Source organism: Dreissena polymorpha, chromosome 2 (assembly GCF_020536995.1).
Source record: "Dreissena polymorpha isolate Duluth1 chromosome 2, UMN_Dpol_1.0, whole genome shotgun sequence".
Lineage (NCBI taxonomy): Eukaryota > Metazoa > Mollusca > Bivalvia > Myida > Dreissenidae > Dreissena > Dreissena polymorpha.
Window position 1 is genome coordinate 142,210,173 of NC_068356.1, and position 20,605 is coordinate 142,230,777.

Sequence of the window (20,605 nt, forward strand, 5' to 3'; positions counted from 1 at the left end):
TGCCCGACACTTTTTGATTTATTTGGTCCAACTGTGATAATTTTTTGTCAACAGAATTCAACTTTTCCAAGATTGATGACAAAATGTCTGAGCTTGGCAGCGGTGATGGCGTTCCCGGCGGTATAAACCCCTGTCCATAAAAATTGGGAGTATTCATCATGTATGAATATGGCATATGCGTAAGTTGTGGGCTGCCATAGAACTGACTTGACTGGCTCACCTGTAATTGACCGCAGATTCGTCACTGGCGATGCTTATGCATTTTGCGCCATTTTTTTGTTTTGTTCCGTTTGTTCGTGTTTGGTTTTGAACTTGATTGACCGTTATTCGGAGAATCTTTGGAAGGTTTGCGTTTCCTGGTCATAAATAATCACGCAGTTGTTCACTAAAAACACATTTCATTCATAAACACACGTTTAATTCCATGAACTTTCAATTTTTTAGATGTATTTCGACTCCGATAAATTTTTATCTCGCCATGTTCACGCATGCGCACAATATATAATACACACACACGCACGCACACACACACCCACCCCCCCCCCCCACGCACACAAACACACAATTCTTAATGATATCATTTCAGCTGTTGTTATACATTTATTTATAATATCACATACCAAAGTCGAAAGCGAAAGTTGGTGTAATATTTGTAAACATATAAACTTATAAAGTATTCAATAACCACACTATTTAGCTATTATCGATAACTTAATTTACTTTACCTTAAACGAAAACGAAAATTCAAGTTAACGTTAGGTTATCCATAATATACTGACAATATCTTCCTGTAAGTTATTACAAAGAAACATTATAGTCGACTTGAGCGAATATAATATAAACAAGTTAAAACAGATCACATATGAATTTTAGTAAAACGAAATTGCTAAAAAGGCCATCTTCAGTTACTGTTAATGCAAGACGCACTAGATGTCTACTCATTGTCAATACGGGAAGAGCCATAAATTGCATAAATTTGCAGTGCCCGATCACCCTGTACAGTTCAACAATAAGCTTATTCCTTTTGGATTCTGTTTTTTCACAAAACCAGAGAGTATGATTCACAATACTGTCGGTGAACTTGTAACAGATTGCACATTTACTTGCAAATTGCCTCGACATCGCCATACTTAGGATCTTCGTTGACTTGTGGTTCACAGAGAGTGACGGTGAAGTATTAGAAATGACGATGGCGGTAAGCGGTCTATCAGCTTCAAATAGCTTCAAATCCTCGCGACATGTAATTTTATTTGCAATGTCTGAGCGTCTTTGTCTGTTTGTAATTCTAACACTGTTTTTGATTGTACGTTTCCATGCCATCTTTCCGGGGAATACACCACTTTCCAGATATGTTTCTAGGGTAGGCATCAAACTGTACTTTTGTAATAGTCTGTAGATGTCAGGAATCAGCCCTGGCATATTAATGCACCCTAAGCAATATCATGTTAGTCTATGTATGAACACTTTCTTGGCCAAGAATCCAACTGGAAGCCGGCACAGTTGCCCGAAAAACTCAAGCTTCTTAAAGTCTATCAGTTCTTCCGCGGATGGATTCAATGTTTAAGAATGACAATGCAACATCGGTGTTTGTGTACCTACCGACGCTAAGAATTTGTTTAACACATCTTCTATGGGATATTTCAAGTTGATTTATGTCACCATTAGAATAGTTGCACCATAGCAGCGAGCCATATAAAGCTTTGGGCAAGACCACATTAACATATATTTTACGAAGTATTATAGGATTAAGTTCAGCAGGATTAAATCCACAATGAAGGATAGAATTGAGAGTACCTCTCATCTTCGACGAAGCATCACACATCAGTGCACCGCTCGACATGTTACGGTCACATTTCAGTCCAAGATGTGTGTACGTTTCTGCTTCCTGTATAGTTTCACGCCCGAGTGTCCAAGTACGTTCAGGTCGACTGAATCGCTGTTCGTTGAATACTATAACTGCACATTTTGATGGATTATATTCAAAGCGCCATTTACACGAATAGTCATAGCATATTTTCATCATGCCATAAAGTGCGTGCTTTGAAAATGCAATTAGAATCATGTCGTCTGCTACTGTAGGACTGTTCATATTCATTCCGTACATACAAAAACCTAGACCAGAATGTTCAAGAGCATTGATAAGTCCATTTATATATACTAGATAGCAGTTCGGTGAACTTTTCCCGCCTTGGCGAGTTCCATGACAAACAGGGAACCATTTCGATGTAAGGCCACGATTTTTGACACAACTAGTCATGTTCGCGTATAATTCCATGAATGCGGGCAGTGAAGTGTCGTCTATTTTTGTTTGGAGATTGTAAAAGAGGCCGTCATGCCACACTTTATCGAACGCTTGTCTCCCATCCAGGTAGCACACGTATAGCTTTGATCCATGTTCACGTGCAAAATAGACACTTTCACGTAACATGAATGACGTCATCAGACAGCCAAGGCCCTCCTGGAAACCACCCTGTTGAATGCTAATGTCGGCCATCATAATTGTACTACATCGTTGTAAAAGCACAGATTCAAAGAGCTTTAACACAATAGAGGTAAGGGTTATAGCTCTGTAGCTATCCGGATTGTCCTTTGGTTTCGATCCTCCTTTATGTAGCTTAATTATAACACCACGCTTAAGAATGTCATGAATGTACAATTGCAGTGAAGAAATTAGCTAATAATGGCAAAATAGCACTCGCTACAGGCTTCAGATGCTCGTATGTTATACTATCATATCCAGGAGCCTTTCCATTTGGACAAGAACGTATACACCTCTCAATGTCTTCGGGCATTACTGTGGCGTTGCTGTCAGGTATCAATGTCTCACGCAGTTTCCCAACGTTTGGTGACACATGATGACGCCATTTGTCATCAAAATGTTCAGAGATAGATGGCGAATATAGTCTTTCAAAATAAAACCCCCATTGTTCCGTAATCGCTTTCTGGTAACGATGTACAATTTCACCGAACTTGATACCAGATGTGGACTTATTACAGTTATAGGCCATACGACGTGTGTTGACCTGTTTCTAGAAATCATTTGTATTCATTTCTGCAGATTCGTCAATTTCCCGGTTCAGCTGCATCATGTGCCCATTTGCTGCCTTTCTATGGGCTCGCCGGAAGTCCCTTTTTGCCGTCTTATAGGACATATACTCTGTGTTAGTTTCGTTCCTCGGACGTCCAGCACGACACCACTGGGACCTATAATAACGCATCTGTTTATGGTATTCACGTAAACCACTATCCCAGTACGGCTTTAAATGAGACTGAAATTGTCTATTACCGATGCAAGTTCCTGCCGCTCCTGTCAGCACGTCACATAACATAGTATATGTTGAGTCAATACTTTCTTTACTATCGCACACATATGTACATTGATTCAAAGAGTTTGTAACATTTCCAACATAGTCACTAATGTGTGCATCCGTGGCTTTTTTCCAGCTAATACGTTTAAAAGATTCTTCACTGATGTTAAATTAACCGTCTGACACAGGAAAGTTTATGCTTACTGTGACAGGTCTATGTCTAGATACACTAAGACAATCATCATCTAAAATTTCACAATGCGAAACGAGATCAATACAGTCACTAGATAAACAAATATAGTTAATCACTGATTTATATACACCATCATATGATACAAATGTAGACTTCATACCATTACAAGCTGGCAAACAGTTTACAGTTATATTCTGCGAGTCTGAAAAGAACTGCCTAAGAAGCAAACTTCTAGGTTTGTCATCAAGTACAGAACAATTAAAATCACCCATAAGAATTACCATCCCTAACTCACAATAGGCAAACCAAAGTTCATACGATTTCTGCACGTAATCTCTGTATAACACATTAGAATGATTGATACATTGCAGATACACTTGAAAAATAAATACATAATTGCTTGGTGAGATTTGTAACTGTAATCCAATAATCCTATCATCATCAATTTCAAGGGGCGAAACTCTGTCATTGAGTTCATGTCGCCAAAGTAGGGCTACCCCCCCTTTACCAATTTTCCGTTTGCTGGCAATAATTGGTCATTATCACACTTGACAATATATCTATAATTTTTAAAAGCAGATTCAAGAAAATGTACACTGTTATGAAGTAACCAATGTTCAGAAATACCACAAACCACAACTAAGAATCGTTAATTTCTAAGGTGAGAACAGCTGCTGGAAGAACATTTCAGTGCTGAAAAATATAAGACCGATGATAATATATTTTACCTTTTGATGCTAGCAAGCCTCCATGGAGTGCTTATTGTTTCAGCGTGTTACACAATAACAAGTAAAAATTTATATGCCATGCTGACTGCACACATGAATCTGCAATCGATGTAAAAGGCACATCACAGTGCACGCCTACTGATATACGTAATGACTTGACGTGTGGTGAGATTCTATCCCATATGCTGGAAAATTCACTTATATTGTATCATTGATAAGAACGTGACTGAGTAGAAAAGATACATTAGTATATCCATTTAAGACAGCCTCTCTATAACCAGAGACAATGCTGTCTTGATGGTTCGTGTGTCCTAGTAAACCTAAATACAACTCTTCTTTGTGAACAATTCGTTCATTCAACAAAACTGATAGCTTGTTCGCTGACGAGATGTTTAGATCGCACAGAAACTTAAATACTTGTAATACGCAAATACTCGCACCATGATGGCTCCTAAGAAAGCCGCAGAGGACGTAATCGATGAGATGTGGATTGCATGCGATATGATATGCAGTTAGAAATTCCTGCAGACATTTTTTAATATAAGTGGTCGAAGTATCAGTTCCACTGTAACATTTGCTGATTGTCAAGATTCCTGTCATGAGAGCGAACTGCTTGCGAACTGTTAACTCTTTCCAATTCAAATAGTCCAACATTGATTCGTCACAAAAGGCAATATAAGTTTCCTTGTTTCTAGAGAACAGCAATTTGCAAGCAGTTTCAGATAGCTTATTTAGGTAATTCATGTTTGGCTGAAGGTAACGTGTGGATCTTCAAAATGCCCACTTGTATTGTTAGCCTTTTCACAAAAGTGTTCAAGCAGAGCCTTGTATATAACACACATGACAATGCTTTGAATTGTTTCTCATTTTCTATTGAGATAATCCACGTGCATATAACAACTGTGTACAACATGGGTGCTAGTGATATCAGGTTAAATGTCTGTATGAATGTATGCAATGCATTTACCGTTTTTTTTTAAAGCTTATTGTTCACATCAGGTATGCACCTTATTATCATTTCACTTAATGTTTATGTATCGCCTAACCCCTCAACCTCTATCAGAGTGTCAATTTTAATATTATTGAAACGTTCATCAGCCAGTTTCCATGGTCGAGTTGTTGTAAGTACCGTACACTTGTCATATTGAAATCCCGCCATCGAGGGTTCAACTTCATTCCGACCCTCCCATTCATCAAGACCGTCTTGAACTACAAGGAACTTTTTACTATTTATTATACGAAGAAAATGTTTGTACCCACCCTCGCGATCGTCTTCGGTAAACATTTTATCAATAAGCTGTGTTTTAATCATCTGAATTAAATACTCCTGTCCTTTTACTTCTCTCAATCGGATGAAAAAAAGGAACTTGAATTGTTGAATTGTTAACAAGTCGTCAAACGCTGGATTTTCATTCGATGAAGGCTGGTTAACGTTGACCCAATCATGAACTAACTTAATTGCAAACATAGACTTTCCGCAGCCGGGTTCGCCTTGTACGTATATACGTTTATTTGAAATACCATCTTTATAAAATATGTTCTTGTAGGCTATTACTCGTTTCTTATTCATGGACGTCCCATCTTTCTTAATATCTATTTCGTATATGTGTTGCTTTACGTATATGTCTTCTATATCCTTATCAAAGCTCGGATCCAAGGTTGAAAGAGGCACATTGCTACAGGTGTTCTTATAATGTTTCACCAAACGTCGGTAAAAGTCTGAAAATATAATACAATTGATAACGATGTGCTTAAGCTATTTACAGGAAATAAGGAATACAATACTATCTGATAAGTTCCATATATAACAATCCAATAGATCTTCTTTCTTTCTAATAAAAACATGCGATGTATACGCCTTTTCTCGATAATGAATGAAAAAATAATGATATGACCTAAAAACAATCGAAATATGTTTATATTGCATTCACCAGTAATCACGGCCGTTAATCACGCGCGCTACCTCTTTTTTGCGATGCATTAATAAACGAGCCAATGCAACTTCCGAGGTGGCGCTCAAGCCCGGATGTTTTGAAATTTCATGGACAATTTTACATGGTGATTAGATTGTACATGTTTTGTCAACATAATTCGCATTGTTTTTAAAATCGGGCAATGTAGTGCGATTCAGCGAAGATTGATTCATCAAAAAATGTACAGAGACGTACATTCTCAGCCCATTTTAAAACGTGAGAACCTTTATAAGTTGTGGCATGTTGGAGTTTAAAAAAGCATTTCGATTAGTTTTTCCTTTGTGACGAGAAAATGTCTTTCCAATTCAATCGCTAACGGCATCAAACGATCGCGTACAACATACTTTAGATACTGCAGGCACAACAATATTTGCTTCTTGCCGACGTAGTAGATAATTTTGCATTTTTCCAAAAGAGATGGAGCCAATGCCTTGGAGGTGGCGCTAATGATAGGAGGTGGCGCCAATGCAGGATATATCAATTAACAGTCGTATCACAATGACATTATCACATGACGTAGATTTGATAGATAATGTTATTTGTTATATTTAATTATTTTTTCAAGGTACAAACGATGGCCCAAATCTTTACAGGATATAAACACAATCTATTATAAATAAGATGTATTTTTTTTTAAATATACAAGTGATCAACTCAATAAAGAAATCACCAACATAAATAAAACATATTGTACGATGTATAACAAAAATTTGTAATACTCAATCAAACCAATAACTTAATGTTCAACATTATAAACATAATTCATCGACATCAATATTTGTATTCAGTATGATAATTCACGAAATAAGTACAAGATAACACTTCTTCATGAAACTATGGTTTGTGGCCGTTAATCCAAATGCTTAATTTACTAAAAGGCCAAGGTCAACGAATATTAATTAGGCTCATTTATGTTGGTTTGTTTTTTTCTACTATCAACTCCAAAAAAAATGAAGATATCTCGGTCTTTTTCCGTTAACATTTTTTGTATAATGCATGTTAAGTGTTGTTATCCTACAAAGACGAACGTTTAAATCCATCAATACATTGTTAGAAAACTACTTTTTTCTAATTAAAAACGCACGCGACGCAAATGTGCTGAAGTAGTCAACTTACAAAAAATAATGTAAGTCCTGTAAACATAATATAAACCGTAACATACACTATTTCACTTTAAAATAGCTATACATGTGCATTGGCGCCACCTCCAAATCTGAGCGCCACCTCCTTGGCATTGGCTCCATCTCTTTTTGAAAAATGCAAATTTATCTATTAGATCGGCTAGAAGCAGATGTTTTTGTGCTCGCATTAACTTGTACAGTTTCAAAGCAATTGTTTTATGTAATGAGCGATTTAATTGGCAGGGATTTACTCTTCACACAGGCAAAAGACATCGATTTGTTTTTACGAATTCTACCATGCCACAACTTATAAAGGTCCTCACGTTTCCAAATGGGCTGTGATTGTATGTTTTTGTACATTTTTACATGAATTCATAATCGCTGAATCGCACTACATTGGCCGAGATTTTACAAATATTGCAAAATGTGTTGAAAAACATATTAACCTTATCACCCTGTATAATTATCCGTTAAATTTCAAACCATCCGGGCCTGAGCGCCACCTCGGAAGTTGCATTGGCTCATTTATAAATGCATCTCAAAAAGAGGTGGCGCGCGTGATTAACGGCCGTGAGTAATGCGCTTTACCACCTGAGGTGAGGATCAAGAGAATATCCGTGAGCGCACCTAAAACAATAATTTAAGGCGAACATATCAAAGAGAATTGCACATGAAAGTAAAATGAGACATGCCTAATTCTATAGTATTCTTCCTTAATTAGCCTTCCCGCAGTAGCTATAGTACACTAAAACGTACACTGTTCTCCTATCAAATGTGTATGTGAAATTTAAAATAATTACTATTCAGAGACGTCATCGTTTTCGGATGGACATCTGCGTGATAAGAAAGCATATACTGAGTTATATACCAGTTTTATAATATTTCATAAGTATTCATAACTTATCGCAAGATCGTTATAATAAAAGAGATCAATGTCTTAAATAACCGTTACAATATGAACCAAACGTACGAAATTACGCAATTAATACATGGTTAGGATAACGAAACATAAACAGAAAATAGAATAAGAAATTAAATGGGCACATGATGGTTCAATATCTTAACAACTCGTATTAACATGTGTTAAAAGAGAGACGAGTTTAGTAGAATTGGTAGATTTGTAACAAGTTACACGTGTGCATAAAACTGAGTAATCACATGTCACTACAATTAAACTGCACACACACTAATATATCATTTAATGCACGTTTTGTTTACTTTCAAAACACTTACTATTAAGTTATAATAAATGCACTAGCTACGTTTTGCACTTTTTCAAGAGCAGGAACGCACATATGTTAAGAGTTCATTAATGTGTGTGGCATGAGCATTATATAAAACTCGCATAAATAATCTCACATTGAGACGGATGAGTTCATACTTACTGTATTCCTTGATGAGTTTACTGGTTAAGACACAATCACGTGCTTTTATCATAAACATTGAACAACTCAAACAGAAACATACACGTGTTAAAGGCTGGGAAACATTGTTGGTGGTGGTTTAAACGATTTATACACGAAATTTCATGTATTGATATGAACCATTTACGATGTAAGATTGAAATATCATGGAAATGGAAAATAAATGAACCCCAAGTAAACCTCAGTTGGTATATTTCTACAACAGCATCATACCCTTGATATAATGATTAAGTTGATAGTCATAATGTTGAGATTGCACTTAAGCGGAAATAAATTATTACATTGTGTACGTACAAAACAACGTCGATGCGAGCATTCAAAAATGGAATATCCCCTTAATGGATGACAATTGATGGTTATAGAATGCTTAATAGAAGCTTCCTCTGTACGATGTGTCTAAATATTACAATCACAATTTGTTAAGATTAAGCCATACCTTCAAAGGATGGTTGGTCTTTTCCTTGTCTCTTATATACACCGCATGCCCGCTTTTAGCGTCTAGACCAATCCCCTTGTGTTGTAAGTCAGTGTGTTCATGTATAACCTTTTTATAATTTACTGCGAGTTTATCAATGGGCTGTTCGATTTCAGCAGTGTTTGTCTGAAATGGACCTTCTTCCTGCTGGAACATAAAATAAAAACCTGTATCCTGTTCTTTCTAGAAATACAAATATGTTATTGAAAATAAATGACTTGGTTGCTTGCGGTATTTGGTATTTGTGTTTCCCGGCAGGGTTTTTACAGATGATACTGTTTTGTTACTTCGGACGAAACTCACACTGTATCTGTAAGTAATGTAGGTACAAACAAATACTAAAAATCAGCCATAAAAAATCCTGCAAACGGAAACTTTCGAATCCCGTAAACATTAATGGACCGGAAAAAGGTCATGTAGGCAGAGTCACATACCAAACAAAAGCTCAATATCTTAAAGCGTTTTGTAAAAAAAGTCCAAGGCAATTAACTTCGCGAAAAACAATGGACCGTAACGAAACTGACAATTCATGTGTAAGTCATGAATGTAGTCTGACATAACAAAATGAACTCAATATCTTTTTCTTCTTCCCATAAATTGAAGGGCACGGAAGCAATTTGACTATTTAAGGAGTCATCGGCATCGGTAGAGCCAGTACTTGGTGTCTTTGGGGCAGATCTTTAGAGCGCTTCCACTTCCGCGAGTGTTCCAAGTCTCAAAGCTATAGCTATGACACTTTTGGAGTTAAATGGACCAAAACACAAAACTTTACCAAATTTTAAATTGTCTTAGTATAAAAGGGTCATAATTCCGTCCAAATGCCTACCAGAGTTATTTAACTTGTCCTGTACAGTCCCCTTATGATAGTTAGCGAGTGTTCCAAGTCTCAAAGCTATAGCTATGATACTTTTGGAGTTAAATGGACCAAAACACAAAACTTTACCAAATTTTAAATTGTCTTAGTATAAAAGGGATCATAATTCTGTCAAAATGACAGTCATTTGCCTGCACAGTCCACTTATCATAGTTGGTTAAAAAAGGATGCAAAGTATAAAAGCAATATGTCAAGGGACATAGAAAATATTTGAGGTGGTACGCAAACTTAAACATAGATTTATCAATAATATGCATATTCTAAGTAGAAAAGGGACATAATTCTTACAAAATGCTTGATACAGTGTCTGCTCATGTTTATAGATATATAGATTGGGGTCATGTCGGTAAAGAAGTTTGCAAAATATAAAAGCAATAAGTCAAGGGACATATTTGAGGTGGTACGCAAACTTTAACATAGATTGTTTATAGATTAGGGTTATGTTGGTAAAGAAGTATGCAACATATAAAAGCAATATGTCTAGGGTCATAGACAATATTTGAAGAGTTACGCAAACTTTAACATCCCAACGCTCACGCTCACGCTGACGCCGACACCGGGGTGAGTAGGATAGCTCCACTATATACATTTCATATATAGTCGAGCTAAAAACAAGTCACTTGCAATTTCACGAATCTCAGGGAGCGTCCGCAACACATTTTCAGTACTTATTTTTCCATCTTTAAAGGAATAAAAATGGTCTGCAATGCAGAAAATAACGGTCACGGTCATATGAATCGATAAAAAACATCAATAAATCAAAAATTTACTTTCGCATGCAAGCGTCTCAAAAATAAAAAAGAACACGTACGGTTTCTTCCAGCATAGTTGGTTAGAAAAAAACCCGAACACTTTTATATGTGGTGACTTTTGAACCATATAATCTTTATTAAATTGTAGTTTTATTAATTGTCTGGTAATAGTATGTGTTTTAGTTTGTATAAAGTAAGTGAATAAGAACAAGAATTTATCACCAGATATTGTCTCTGTGGTTTCTTTTTTTCTTTATTTTAAGACCCAGTTAACCAGCAATGGAAACATTCAAACTTAACATTTCGTCCCTAATAAGCCTGCTCAAACTGCACGGATGAATTTTTCAAACAATGTGCTACGCATATGCATTTAGCCAGATGGATTCCATAAAAAATGCATTAGTTATATGCAGATACAAGCGTTTGTAAAAATAACTTCGCAAACAAATAGCTTAAGAGTTTGGATATACCCGACATTGATAGAGAAAATTACAATATAGTGTGTATTTTAATAGGCTTCGGTTCAAGATCAAAAGCAGTTCTAGATACAGTAAGTACGCAACACAGGGCATATTGCAAAAAAAATAGGGAAAATGAACATCCATACTTTACCTTTTTTTTGTCAATATCCCCTCGACACTGGACGGGACTCGTATATAATTTATTACTATAAAAAATATACTTTCTTGAACGTACGCAAACAAACACAATACAAGATGCCCGTGTTTTATGCATAGAAAAATATCCATTATACAAAATAAAGATAATACACATACCGATTGATTTTCTTCATCGTCATTTTTGCAATCAACACTGAAAATGCACAACATACATCGCGCGTTATTTAGCATACCCGCATATAGCAACAGGTAAATAATGAACAATGCCATTATGAAGAAATACTGACTCATGAAAGAAACTCAAAGTGTTATTCTCAAGAATATGCATATTTAATTAACTCACCTATGAAGCAGCTTATGCGTTTCTTTGCCAGTTTGTTCCTGGTCTGTATCACTTTCCTTAGAGATAAGTGCTCTTTTTGATTCCGTTCGTTGCTGCAATCAATTGAAAATAAGTCATTGTTTAATAGAAAACGTAAATGATGTGTAATATTGCACTGATACATATATATGTTCTGCTCGAATATACCGACGGTATGCAACAAAATATTAGCAAGGAAGTCAGTATCACACTACTTTGAGTGGTTATTAAAATATATGAATTATGTGTGTGTGGTTGTAGTACTAACGTCACTGATGGTTCGCCGTCTGATTATACCAGACATAAACCCGCAAAGACTAGAGAAAGTCAACAGGTTCTTTGAAAATATTTTGCTTGCGAACTGCAAACGTTTCATGGTTCGATTTAACCATACCTTTATATTATTTTATTGTCTTAGAAGAAGAACATGTTTACTGTTTTTACTTCTTTCATACATTTGATGCCTAAACTATAAAGCTTGTAATAAAATGGTGTGTAAAACTGTAAATATTTTTTTCCGTAAACAGTAAGTTAACATAATATGGACACACTTCCAATTTTCCGACAGGAGCTTTTACAATTTTTTTGGCTAGATCTCCAAATTTATTTCGTCGCATCGTATCAAAAACGTGTATGCATTGAGTAATTCGTTTTTCCTAAATAGTATCCGTAAACCATTAAATTGCTAAATTTCCGATAAATTCCTAGGTGTTATGGTAGTTTTTTTTTAAGTTTTTCAGTGTTTTTCTTTCAAACAATATACAAGTTTGTCTGTATTGATGGAATTAAATGTACAAAAAATCTAGTGAAACAATCACGGTGTTTGTATGAGTCGTTTTGGCTGACAAAATTTAAGAAGATATGTCTGTGTCTGTTTTACCAGAAACTGGGCGAAAGTTGTCAAAATGTAACAAACTTCTAATTTGATATGTTGTTGTTGAACTTTCCTGTTATGACAGTAATTACATTTCGTTGAGAATGTTTTGCGCATGCATTCTTCTTTCCTTTTGATTTTCACTTTATGTAATTTAAGATGATTTTTTAACAGTTGATCAGTTGACAGCAGACACACTAAATTGAAATGGGTTGTAAAATAAAATTTATTTTGCAAATTTCTAAGCAATCCCTCGATGGCATGTAAGCAATACCATTGCCATGCGCAGTGACAACACAATGAAAGTTTCAGCATTGTGATTTATTATATTTGATGATGTTTATGAGTATAAATTTTAATGTTTCTTTTCTTGTCAGAATTTTAAGTTGTGGATGTCCATATTAATGGTCGTGATCATGATGAAATAGAAAATATATTAATTGTTTTCCTAAGCTGCATCCTATCGGTCAGGTGTTTCAGCTAAAAATAAAGATCGAGCAAAACCGAAAAGTGCAAACACCAAAACAAGTGCTCATTAATATCAGGCATCATATTACTTACACCCTGCATGTTTTATCTTATATGTGTTTAGCATCCTGTAATTTAAAAATGATTATCATATGCAAAGTGATGAGAATGTTTTGTTAAAACACAGAATTACATATTAAAAGAAAAATGTAATATGTTACAGGATGGACAACAGTTTACGATCTTTATGAAGCATTTATGACAAGCAAGCATGTAACCAGCTTAGTTAATTCTTGTTTTCAATACTATGGTGGCGACAATTAATATTATAATTAATAATTAATTGCATTAATAACATACTTTCTAAAATACATGTTTTAAATGCATGTATGATCAAGTAATTAAAAAGCCTTATACTTTATATTAATGTTTTACTTTAAGACATTTATGAATACTATAAAATATAAATTGATTAATAATGTGTTGTGTTATTTTCACACACATCAAGTTTGAAAAGAAAAATATCAATAGAGAAAATGATTGCATATTATATTGATTGCAATTTCAATAAATTGTGGACAAGTGGGTGGTCTCCATTGTGTGATGTACCGGTATATTCACGTGTTTGTAGAAGGTTGCTTATAAAGAATCAGCCATTTATATATCGAGGGCTGAACGGAAAACTGTCGTATCTCCTTCTTTATTTAATATGAATTACAACAGTTTTCTGTTCAGCCATCGATATTTGTTATTATTGCAGATTTTCAAATATGAATTTTGCCAATTCTGGTGCAACCTCAACTTACCAAGTTTACATCTAACAGTCAGTTGGACATTATGTGGATGATAAAAAGAGAAAATATATTTTGCGCTTAAGGAGTGTTGTCATTGCTTTTTTTCAATGAATAACACAAATACATTTTGATTGATATGCATGAATTTGTATAACATAAAATTAACTATGCGTATCTTTTTAATTACTCTGTAATCCATAAGTAAACATAGTAAGCATGTTACAGTATGTAAATCATTATGGAATATAATGAAAATGTTTGTTTATTCTGCAAACTAAGTAAGATACATTAAATCTAGCTTATGATAAATGATAATTAACTCATTCATAGTGATATTCATTATAGGTTCAATCTATGGTGACCTGTGGCATTAAACATGTAGTGCTTATTGCTTTAATCTTGTTTTAGTTAAACGCATATTTCTGAACCCACTCGAATACAATGGGTGAATTTTGTTTTCTATCTACGCTTATGCTTAGTTTGATAATATATTGACTATAAATACATTGTTGATAACAAATATCATGTATATGCAATTGACAATTTACTGTTTTTCATAGCAATTGTTAACTTAATTAATGTTGGCTCATTTATTTGATCAATCGTTGAACAAAATACACAATACAATTCCTTAAAACATATGAAACAAAATTATATTTTTTGTATAAATTAAATACAGCGTTTTTGTATATATATAAAAAAACGCTGTATTTAATTTATGCCGAAGCTTTCGACCTCACGGTCTTCATCAGCGGCCATTTTTTTATTTCAAGATGTTTTATTTATGAACGGATATGACGTCTTGCATATTTGGCGTCAACGTTGTTTTCGCGCCCTTTCATGACTGTTCATTCTTGCACGTTGATGCCATATGGTCGGTATGTTCTTAGTTTTGCCTTCTATAATTGCTTAATGGTCTTGCGATACTCGTCCGACCCGCTGAGTTTTTCAAGTCCCATTATTTGGAAATCATCGATGAAGTGTTCGTCTGTGTAGAAATGTTAAGCTATCGGATCACTGTTCAGTGTGCGAATACGCGACAGATTTAACAGGTGTCGCTGGTACAGAGTTCCGCCGGTCTCTCCCACATACACGTACCTGCGACAGCGACGACAGTTGACCGCGTACACAACATTGGATGATTTGCAATCCACATTGTTTCGCACGCTGCACTTTTTGCCGCTGTGATCTGTGAAGTAGTCCGCCGTCATCATTTACGGGCAAATGGCGCACCTCTGCGCCCCACAGGGCCCGCTCATGTTGGGCTCCTGGAAGAACATCCTATTGTGTTTTTGTGCACTAGGATGTCTTGCAGGTTGCAATCCCTTCTGAAGCTAGTAACGGGGGCTCAGGGAACACTTCCTTCATTTGATCGGACGTGTGCAGCATGTGTTGGTATCTGCGGATGATACGGCCGATGTTGGGTAGTGCGCGCGAAAACGTAATCACGAGCGGAATCCTCGTATTACGCTCCGAGTTTGTACATGTATTTTCGCGTAGAAGGTCCTCTCTCTTTTAATTGTCGACCTTCATCAATTCGGTCTCCACAAACGCCCCGTCATATCCACGGTTCACGAGCTGTTCTTTCACCGCCTGTCTGTGCTTCCAGTAGGCAACCTCTTCTGAAAAAAATATTTTCGCACGCACACTCAGACCATATGGTATCGCTTTTTTTTAGACTCCGGGTGCGAAGAATCCCTCTGTAGGTACAGATGTTTATCGGTAGGTTTAGTATATAGGTCGGTTTGAAGGCGCCTGTTCCGTTTTGATGTCTCCGTGTCCAGGAACTCGAGTTTTTCCGAAGAATAGCGGAGCTCGAGTTTATTGCGAGGGTTGATGTCATTTCCTTGTGTGTGGAAAGTTTTAAGTGCCTCGATATCATGCGTCCATAAGCACCACACATCATCCACAAACAGGAAGTAGGCGAGCGGTTGCTTTTCTGACCGCCGAAACAGTTCCTCTTAACAAGCACCCATGTAGGTTGATGCATAGTTCAGCCCGAGGCTTGAGCCAATTGCCGTCCCTTCCGTCTGTATAAAGTGCTCGTCGTTGAAGAAGAAGGTGTTGTTTTCTCTGTCCATCATCACGATGACGTCCTCTGTAGTAATTTCCGGGTCCGCTCGCCTGTTTGAAGCCTTTATAGCCGCAGCACGGGCCTCATCTCTCTGGACACTCATATACAGGGCTTCACATCTAAACAGAATATAAGCGTACCTTCCGGAATAGGTTGTTTTACTTTTTGTATTTTGTTTAAGAAGTCCATAGTGTCTCTCACAAATGACAGAAGTGACGTCGCATGGCTTCGCAGCTGGTCCATAACAATTTTCGCCATTTTCTCTGTCGGGTGGCTTCTACCAGTCACAATGGTGAGTAACGTCATATCTGGCTTATGTAACTTCGGGTTCCCTTGAAGCTTACCGGAAGTGCCATCGTACCCTGTCATAAATTGTTGTAGATCACTGTCTATGGAACCTCTTTTGAACGGGTTGTCTACCACCTTTTTTACCTTGTTTTACACTGATTATGTTTTGTCGTCGGAAACTTCCGCATATGTGTCGCTATCGGAAATTTCACCTTTTATTTTTTTATGTAATCTGTGCTATCCATTAGGGCTAAACCAGAACCTTTATCAGCAGGCCGAATGACAATGTCATCGTCGTTAAGAAGTTCTTTCAGAGCGTATTCTTCAGATTTTCACATATTGAGCTTAAACTTTCTTTTGAGACCCTTAATGATGTCATCCTTTACAGCCTTGATATACGCATCCAACCATTTATCGCGGCCTGCTTTTGGAGTCCATGTTGACGGCGTCTTTTTCCTGTACGGTTTCTCTTCATTAAGATGTCCGTCTTTTTCTTCAGAGAATAAATATTCTCGGAGATGCATGCGACTTTCCCATGCAGTGAGGTCCGTCAACAACTTGCCTTTGTCAACGACTCTTCTTGTTGGAAAAAATTTCAATCCCTTAGATAGAACTCTTTTTTGTGAGGCGGTAAGATGCTTCTTAGACAGGTTTGTCTAGTTTGTCACTACATCCGGTTGGACCGACGATCTCTCAGTGACGATAAGACAATTCTTAGACGTTGAATCGTTTCCTGTATAGCGGCGTTTCCTGTATAAAAGCATGATGACGGCGGACTACTTCACAGATCACAGCGGCAAAAAGTACAGCGTGAGAAACAATGTGGATTGCAAATCATCAAATGTTGTATACGCGGTCAACTGTAGTCACTGTAGCAGGTACGTGTATGTGGGAGAGACCGGCGGAACTCTATACTAGCGAGATCTGTTGAATCTTTCGCGTATCCGCACACAACACAGTAACCCGGTAGCTGAACATTTCTACACAGACGGACACTCCATCGATGATTTCCAAATAATGGGACTTGAAAAACTCAGCGGGTCGGACGAGTATCGCAAGACCATTGAGCAATTATGGAAAGCAAAACTAAGAACATACCGACCATATGGCATCAACGTGCAAGAATAAACAGTCATGAAAGGGCGCGAAAACAACGTTGACGCCAAATATGCAAGACGTCATATCCGTTCATAAATAAAACATCTTGAAATAAAAAAATGGCCGCTGATGAAGACCGTGAGGTCGAAAGCTTCGGCATAAAATAAATACAGCGTTTTTGTTTAAATAATACAAGGCTTATAGAGACTTTGTTATACATATATATATATATATATATATATATATATGGCAGTATAGATGCAAAACACAAATTGGATCATGAGCGGTTATTCTTTTTGTATCAAGTTAAAATCTATACAAAATGTTCAATTTCTGAATACACGCCTATTTCCAGAAAATGTGCATACATCATTTTTGACGATGCTGCGAAGCGGCTCGTCTAATTTATCATACCATGAAAAAAATCTTCACAATGGCGAGCTATGTCAAAGACCAAGCCAGTCCAGTCCGATTGAGATAGCTCGATTTTTTCTACCGTACCCGGGGAATGCTAAATCAGTTGTTGTCGGCATACCTCGCTTATTTTCATTGATAAAGATAAAGGTAGCTCAGCTATAAATAGGATAGCATATTCTGGGGAAAAGATTTAACAATATTTTGAAAACGTTCATTTTAAATCAGTTATAATCAATCCATTATATGTTTATAGATCAATGAAACAACACAGAAAATGCAAAGTTGTTTCATTGTATTTGACATTTGCCGTACTTCTGTAATTAAATTGCGAATGAAAACGTGTATAATTCACGTTTAACGCGATCATGAGTGTCAAGAAAACGAATTATTTCGAACCTGCCATTTGTAAACGTTATAGCGAGTATGGTATATAAACCGCATAATAGCCGTGCGACATCTATGAAACTCGCCCTTATGCGTGCTCTCTCATTTTGCAAATTTAATAAACTTTTCAAACAGAAATTACAGAGCCACATCAGTGCACACACTATGTTTGATAATTCATTCGTTTGTTTGATATTGTTTTCTGTTTTAAAACCATATTAGGTCATATCGCGGAGATTTAGTTAACCTTACCATGTGTTCATGAGCGAACTCACGTATTCAAGTCGTTTGTTTCGTACCCAATTTTTTTTCGTACTCAAATTCTTTTTCGTACCCAAATTTTGTTCGTACCCATTTTTTTTCGTACCCATTTTTTTCGTACCCAATTTTTTTTTCCTAACCAAATTTTGTTTCGTACCCAATATTTTTGGCATAATTTTTGTACACAAAAGTTTCGTACCCATTTTTTTCGTACCTAAAATGTTCATACCCACATGTACAATTGTGGTGATGTAGATACAATTAAATTGATGCTTTTATATCTATCCTCTTCAAAAGCATCGTCACACCAGTACTGTCAGTACTTGATTAATATTATGAATATGTTTACCATGTTCCGTTACCGTCCAGAACTTATTTTGGTGATTTTACTGTTAGTTGTTGTCTTAAATTCTTAAAAATGGTAATAAATATGAAAAAAGGTAACCATGAGTATTTAATTATTTATAAAACTGCAATTAATTCTGTACTCTTTGTAATCAAGTATATCATCAACATACGCAAACAACGGAGTTAGTAACAGCACAAACTAATCAGCATAACATGTAATGATATTCATTACATTGAAAAGTCATTTGATACAAAACAGCGCTATTCAGCGTTTGTGACATGATACACAAAAATTGGCATAACTTCGTCATTTTTAGGATTTGGATGCACAAATATAGTATTTTGATTATTACGATATAGCACTTTCATAATATATGCTTAACTGAAAAAGTCATTTTTTGACCAGAATAGTTAAAATCGCGTTCCCAGCCGCATAAAAATCTAAATAAAATATAATCACAATATGCTCAAAACATGGCCATACAAATATATTTATTTAAATGCACAACACAGGATCGGTTAATTAAACATTAAAAAATAAATATATTAAAACTATATTGTCACCATAGCAAAAATATCGTTTTCAATGCGGACATGTTTTCTCAGGAACCGGAACCATTTTCTAACTCAGCAAAGATACCATTAGGACGAATGATTTGACCAAGTTTCGAACCAAAATTTCGACTTTAAGAGAGTTAACAAAGTTTTACTATAGCCAAAAAAAGAAAACGGCCCCTCCCTCTAGCGGCCATGTTTTCAACGATCCGAAACCTTTTCGAAATCAGACGAGTTATCATTTTAACGGATATGCTGACCAGGTTTCATGAAGAATGGACAATACAACTTCTAGAGCGTTAACAATGTTTTACTGTAGCCTTATTAGGAAAACTAACCCGCCCCCTGACAGTTTTCATACTCAGCTGAGCTATTAGTAGAACAAATTTTCTGACCAGATTTCAGAAGGATTAAACAATAAATGATGCCTCTAGAGTGCTAGAAATATAAATACTGACGAAGCACGACAGACGACGTACGATGGAAAGGCGATCACACAAGAAAAAACAAATACTTCGATGTTGCAGTCAATATACTACGTCACTATTTACGACTGACACTTAAACACTGCAGGTAAACTCTTGCACATTTTAACACCAAGTTAATGCAAGGTATTACCTTTGGTGCCTGTTTGGTTGTATTTGCAGCATGGCATAATTTCACTGAAATATTGATAAATACAAATACAAATTCAAACATAAACTAACACTCTAACAAATATGATACCTTTTAAATAAATGTTAGTTATTTACTCAAGAAACGTATGTTTTTTGTTATTTAAATATTTAATTTCACCCTCGCATTCTTCATTTAACGCTACATATAACGTATCTAAAACTGTCCGTGAATTTAATTCTAGCTTCCGTGTAACATAAACTGATGCTCAAAATATAAAGGAAAGGGGAACTTACATTTCTTCCAATAACGTATTAAGAAGCAAACTATGCATATGCAACAACAACCGACCCAAATACCCACAAGACCTTCAAATATCATGTTATTTTGTATTCCAGTTTCCTTCCGATCTCGTTCTGAAAGAAGGTATATAGAATAATGTACTTATATTGTTATTCACTAAAACCAATCAGATATATGCTTGATAAATATGTTGATTTGTGGGACAATGTGTGTATCATTCATGATAAAGGAGTATTTGTTATTCGCAATCCGTCTTTAAAAGTCCCAATATATTTTTTACAAAGAGATTGATAAATG

General features: G+C 35.9%; 1 protein-coding gene across 2 annotated transcripts in view; it reads right to left on the reverse strand.

Annotated features, from left to right (window-relative positions):
- Positions 1 to 587: 587 nt before the first annotated feature.
- Positions 588 to 20,605, reverse strand: part of LOC127869256 (uncharacterized) — a 28,722-nt gene continuing 8,704 nt past the window's right edge. Inside the window, exons 5-10 of one of the 2 annotated variants that reach the window (XM_052411641.1) lie at positions 20,302 to 20,421; positions 20,009 to 20,052; positions 11,812 to 11,903; positions 11,625 to 11,661; positions 9,184 to 9,366; positions 588 to 5,948 (exon numbers count right to left, since the gene is read on the reverse strand). In XM_052411641.1, the coding sequence (XP_052267601.1) occupies positions 5,928 to 5,948; positions 9,184 to 9,366; positions 11,625 to 11,661; positions 11,812 to 11,903; positions 20,009 to 20,052; positions 20,302 to 20,421 (497 nt within the window). In that variant the 3' untranslated portion in view covers positions 588 to 5,927. Of the gene's footprint in view, positions 5,949 to 9,183; positions 9,370 to 11,624; positions 11,662 to 11,811; positions 11,904 to 20,008; positions 20,053 to 20,301; positions 20,422 to 20,605 lie in introns of both variants that reach the window. The other variant, XM_052411640.1, reaches the window with a different exon arrangement.